The following is a 5,739-nucleotide window of genomic DNA, read 5'->3' as shown; positions in this document are numbered from 1 at the left end:
GAATAGCAGTGGCAGGCTGTGTCATTTCTTAGTGCTGTATAACGGCTTGTTTCAAAAGTCCCACTGAAAACTTTTTTTTTCCGGATCGAAACACAAGTTTGATAGTCATTCAGATTTCATTCCAGTCTAAACAAACGTATAGAAATCTAATTATCTGCCAGAATAACCGCTTTAAACTGACTCTAAGAACCACGGTTACTTTGCAGCTAAAACAGATTTTTCTCTTCCCCCTAATAAACTCGGACATTTAGACAAATATTGCTGCTGTCTTTACATTTTAGAAAGCAGTATTAAGGCTCACCTGTTACTGAACACATACGAGAAAGAGTTTTGTTACGCGTATCTTATATACATCATGTACACATTTTCATACTTTCACATGATGTATATAATAAGATACACATAAAAACTGGTTGGTTTGCCATGAGTAAATGCTTTATTCTTCAGAGTGATGGAATATTGGATACAGAACGTCGTTCCATATTTAATCTTGCTTTAGAAAATTAAGATTTATCTTGGACACAGCATTTTGAATATAACACAGGCAAGTTGAGTTCTGGGGGAAAAATTGTATTTTTAAATTTATTATCAACGGTGTCTTTCGCATTCGAGAAAACACATTTGAAGAAGATGCCCGTGCAGTTCCTTGGAAGTAAACTAGGTTACCCACCACTGAAACACCCTCGGCTTCTACAAAAAGATGTGCTTTAAAGAGAATAGAATGGACGCTCAGTTTGTTCATCTAAACGACCTTGGGCAAGTACGTCGATTCCAAGGTGCAATCAGCCCTCCCAGGCGGGTTTTCGAGTCTCCCTAACCCGGGTGGGAGAGGACGCGGCGCCAGAGCCCAGCTCCGGCTAGTTTTCCTGGGGGCAGGTGTAGCCCTGGGCGCGGGGCCGGGGGAGGGGCAAGGGGCGGGCGTGGGGTTGGACTGGGACTTGGGACTCGGAACATGGCCTGGGCGTGGGCCTAACGACGCGGGACCGGACCGCCCTCGCCGCTCCATTGGCCACATCTGTGCAGAAAAGGCCCCGCGGCCCAGGGGCTCCCGCAGTGTCACTAGGCCGGCTGGGGGCCCTGGGTACGCTGTAGACCGCGACAGGCCAGAACACGGGCGGCGGCTTCGGGCCGGGAGACCCGCGCAGCCCTCGGGGCATCTCAGTGCCTCACTCCCCACCCCCTCCCCCGGGTCGGGGGAGGCGGCGCGTCCGGCGGAGGGTTGAGGGGAGCGGGGCAGGCCTGGAGCGCCATGAGCAGCCCGGATGCGGGATACGCCAGTGACGACCAGAGCCAGACCCGGAGCGCGCTGCCCGCGGTGATGGCCGGGCTGGGCCCCTGCCCCTGGGCCGAGTCGCTGAGCCCCATCGGGGACATGAAGGTGAAGGGCGAGGCGCCGGCGAGCAGCGGAGCGCCGGCCGGGGCCGCGGGCCGAGCCAAGGGCGAGTCCCGTATCCGGCGGCCGATGAACGCTTTCATGGTGTGGGCTAAGGACGAGCGCAAGCGGCTGGCGCAGCAGAATCCAGACCTGCACAATGCTGAGCTGAGCAAGATGCTGGGTGAGTCCGAGTCGGAGACCCAGGCGGCCGGACGCGCTGGCGCGAATCGCTAGGCCGATTTCTTAAGCCCCAAACAGGGTTCTTTGCGAGCCTGACGCCCAAGACCAGGGGTGTGTAGCGGCCACGTCCTTTCTTAACGCTCTGGGTTCCCTTCCCGTTTCCCGCTCTCTGATCCTCCAAAGCAGGTTTCCGCCTTGCTCTCTGGCTCCCGGATTCCCCAGGTGGCCGGGGGCGCGGGTCCAACGGCTCTGGGAAGGCGACTTCCCGGCACCTCCGGGCGGCGCAAGAGCACCCTTGGCCCTGAACTGGGCCGGTTGTGTCCATCCCTCGACCCCTTCCCTAGCTAGGTGTCCTTTTCTGTTTTTCGAACGACCGGGTGATGGGTGAGCGGAAAGCCGCTTCTAGGAGACCAAAAGAAAGGGGTGCCTTTAGAGGACAGGTGTTCCCCAAGGGCTCGGACTCAGGAGTCCCAGACCTTCCTCTTTAATTCACCCCGGTTGCGCAATTCAACGTCTGAGGGGAGAGGTGAGTCCGGGTGGGGCTAGGCGGGGCCTGGAGCGGGAGCGCAGCCGATAAGCCCTGCGCCCCTCTCCCTCTTCCTTCCACTGTGCAGGCAAGTCGTGGAAGGCGCTGACGCTGGCGGAGAAGCGGCCCTTCGTGGAGGAGGCCGAGCGGCTGCGCGTGCAACACATGCAGGACCACCCCAACTACAAGTACCGGCCGCGGCGGCGCAAGCAGGTGAAGCGGCTGAAGCGGGTGGAGGGCGGCTTCCTGCACGGCCTGGCTGAGCCGCAGGCGGCCGCGCTGGGCCCCGAAGGCGGCCGCGTGGCCATAGACGGTCTGGGCCTCCAGTTCCCCGAGCAGGGCTTCCCCGCCGGCCCGCCGCTGCTGCCTCCGCACATGGGCGGCCACTACCGCGACTGCCAGAGTCTGGGCGCGCCTCCGCTCGACGGCTACCCGTTGCCCACGCCCGACACGTCCCCGCTGGACGGCGTGGACCCCGACCCGGCTTTCTTCGCCGCCCCGATGCCCGGGGACTGCCCGGCGTCCGGCACCTACAGCTACGCGCAGGTCTCGGACTACGCTGGCCCCCCGGAGCCTCCCGCCGGCCCCATGCACCCCCGACTCGGCCCAGAGCCCGCGGGTCCCTCGATTCCGGGCCTCCTGGCGCCACCCAGCGCCCTTCACATGTACTACGGCTCGATGGGCTCGCCCGGGGCGGGCGGCGGGCGCGGCTTCCAGATGCAGCCGCAACACCAGCACCAGCACCACCCCCCAGGCCCCGGACAGCCGTCGCCCCCTCCGGAGGCACTCCCCTGCCGGGACGGCACGGACCCCAATCCGCCCGCCGAGCTCCTCGGGGAGGTGGACCGCACGGAATTTGAACAGTATCTGCACTTCGTGTGCAAGCCTGAGATGGGCCTCCCCTACCAGGGGCATGACTCCGGTGTGAATCTCCCCGACAGCCACGGGGCCATTTCCTCGGTGGTGTCCGACGCCAGCTCCGCGGTGTATTACTGCAACTATCCTGACGTGTGACAGGTCCCCGATCCGCCCCAGCGTGCAGGCCAGAAGCAGTGTTACACACTTCCTGGAGGAGCTAAGGAAATCCTCAGACTCCTGGGTTTTTGTTGTTCCTGTTGTTTTTTAAAAGGTGTCTTGGCATATAATTTATGGTAATTTATTTTGTCTGCCACTTGAACAGTTTGGGGGGGGGTGAAGTTTCATTTAAAATCTGTTCAGAGATTTGTTTCCCATAGTTGCATTGTCAAAACCCTATTTCCAAGTTCAAGTTAACTAGCTTTGAATGTGTCCCAAAACAGCTTCCTCCATTTCCTGAAAGTTTACTGATCAAAGAAATGTTGTCCCGGGTGTGTTTTTTCAATCTTCTAGAAAATAAAATCTGGAATCCTGCTTTTTTGCTCTACTAGTACCTCTGTCACACTAGTCTTATCAAAAACCAGTTTTTAAGATCAATGTTAAGTTTATTAGTTAATGTAAATTTCTCATCCTCTTGAAAAGGGTGAACATAAATGCCTTTAAGGAGTATATCTAAAAATAAACATTAGGATATCTAAGTTTGATGTAATTGTTTCGGGAAGGAAAAAAAAGCATTCTGGAATGAGCCTGCTTCATTTCAAGTAATCTTAGTTTCTAAAACTAACGGTTAATATTTTCAATTCCAGTATATCACTTTAAGTAGAAGGGGATGTCCAAGTAATTTTGGTTTTCTAACTGTTGAATCATAAGCTTGACCTGCCCACAGAGGCTTTTCGGATGTTTTTATCTGTGTTCTGCCATCTCTTTACACTCCTCGACATTCAGTTTACCTTAATCTTCACATTTTTACACCTTGGGAAGTGGCAAGCGTTGCTGGGTTTAAGATAATTTAAAGGAGTCACAGAAACTAATCAAAATAAAATTTGCATTATGCCAACTTTTAATACACTTTAGCATTTTATTTGATTAGTTTTTTTGCTTTTAGATTTAATACATACACGGACGATTGCACAGACTTAGGGGAGAATCCATGAATGGTTTGTGTGTAGTGTCCCTATCTATCACCATCATTACTTTATCAAGAAGAAACAGTTACAGGGTTGTGAGTAAAAGATGGGGATCAGCCCCTGTAATCTGCCATACTAATTACTGTGGCACGTCTCACCACATTTGAGATTGAGACGTAAATGGAAACAGGTGACTTATAATGGGCATTTCCTGTGCCAGATGTTTGTTCAATGCCATTCTAAACAGTTTGAGCCTCAACAAACCTGCAGGTTTAGGTGCTATTTTTCCCATTTTGTGAGGAAAGGAGGCACCAGGCCTTCCCCTGACATGCATGTGAAGGCTTGTATTACAAGTTATTTTGACACATTTCTCACCTGTTTTCCTCTGGACCAGGATGTATTCATGGGCACTTGGGAGAATTTACATTCTGTTGGTGAGAAACCATATAATTATCCTTAGCAGCAAGTGCTATAGAAAAAGGAAAGGCTTGGAGGATAGCTTCAGCATTTACATGAGAGAGATGTCTGAGCTGAAATGATTGGCTGGATTCTCTTGAAAAAAGGCATGGAATACATTTTTCAGAAACGATTCCTGGAATGTGAAGGATAGACAGTTTCAGTGAGGAAAGGTAAGTTTATTCTATCAGGCATAACAGGCTTCCTTTAAAAAGGTTAAATTCTTTCTCTTAGCTCAGATGGGTTGTTTCTGCTTCCAGCCTGAGCTCCTTCTGCAGGGTGTCCCAAGAGTTCCCAGTAGATAAAGTGGGCAGAAGGGCTACCAGCCCAAGTGCAGGGCCATGCTCAGATTACACTTGGCATTTTCATCATAATCAGCCTAAGAAGACTCAGCTGTACCCTTGGCTGCCATCTCTTAACGATATTAAGATAAGTACAGAAAAGAGAAAGAAAGAGTTCTTAGGGGAAATACCTCAAGTCCTGTAAATTACATCTTTAACTACTCAGGTGCAGGTGGAAAAGCAGTAAGAGCTAAAATTGTTAAGATAATATGTTCATGCATTTACATGGATGGAGGGATTGGTGTTCACAAATAATTTTTTTTGGGTAGAAGCATCAAGCCAACTCCTCAAGCACGCAGATCAAGTGACTGCAGGTAGCAGCTAGTGATTTTTTTAATTCCTTATTTTAATTTTTATGGGTACATAGTAGGGGTATATATTTATGGGGTACATGAGATGTTTTGATACAGATATGCAATGTGTAATAATCACATTATGTAAAATGGGGTATTCATTCCCTCCAGCATTTATCCTTTGTGTTACAATCCAATTATACTCTTAGTTATTTTAAAATGTACAATTAAATTAATATTGGCTATAGTCACTCTGTTGTGCTATCAAATACTAGGTCTTATTCCTTCTATTTTTTTTTTTTTTGGTAGTTTTAAATTACCAAAACATTTGGTATCCTTAAACCCTTTCTCATTTTAAAGTACAGGGATGTGGGCCCTGGTGGCAAAATTAGAAATAGAGCTTTGGGGTCCATTACAGACCATTATAGTTTTAAAGTGAACGACAGAATGTAAAACTTCTGCCTAGGTTGAACGACTCTATATCATCACCAAGTGCACAGACCTCCCCCCACCACCAGCTATGACATCACAAATGCATAAATCCCCTCTGTGACATCACCAAGTGCCTGGATACCCCCATGACATC

The 5,739-nt window shown here is 50.5% G+C and overlaps 1 protein-coding gene across 1 annotated transcript; it reads left to right on the top strand.

Annotated features, from left to right (window-relative positions):
• Positions 1 to 1,050: 1,050 nt before the first annotated feature.
• Positions 1,051 to 4,004, top strand: SOX17 (SRY-box transcription factor 17). Its single transcript, XM_055286394.1, has 2 exons — positions 1,051 to 1,556; positions 2,170 to 4,004. Exons 1-2 carry the CDS (start codon positions 1,250 to 1,252, stop codon positions 3,093 to 3,095), a joined length of 1,233 nt encoding a protein of 410 aa, XP_055142369.1. The 5' UTR covers positions 1,051 to 1,249; the 3' UTR covers positions 3,096 to 4,004.
• The last annotated feature ends 1,735 nt before the right edge of the window (positions 4,005 to 5,739 follow it).

This window comes from Symphalangus syndactylus, chromosome 7 (assembly GCF_028878055.3).
Source record: "Symphalangus syndactylus isolate Jambi chromosome 7, NHGRI_mSymSyn1-v2.1_pri, whole genome shotgun sequence".
NCBI classification, from domain to species: Eukaryota; Metazoa; Chordata; class Mammalia; order Primates; family Hylobatidae; genus Symphalangus; species Symphalangus syndactylus.
Note: the sequence above shows the minus strand (reverse complement) of the source record. Positions and strands in the feature narration are given on the sequence as shown.

Bases quoted from the DNA above. Each gene is read 5' to 3' on its own strand.
- SOX17 (XM_055286394.1), top strand. From the start codon at position 1,250: ATGAGCAGCCCGGATGCGGGATACGCCAGTGACGACCAGAGCCAGACC. The intron at 1,557-2,169 runs GTGAGTCCGAGT...TCCACTGTGCAG, and splicing joins TGAGCTGAGCAAGATGCTGG to GCAAGTCGTGGAAGGCGCTG.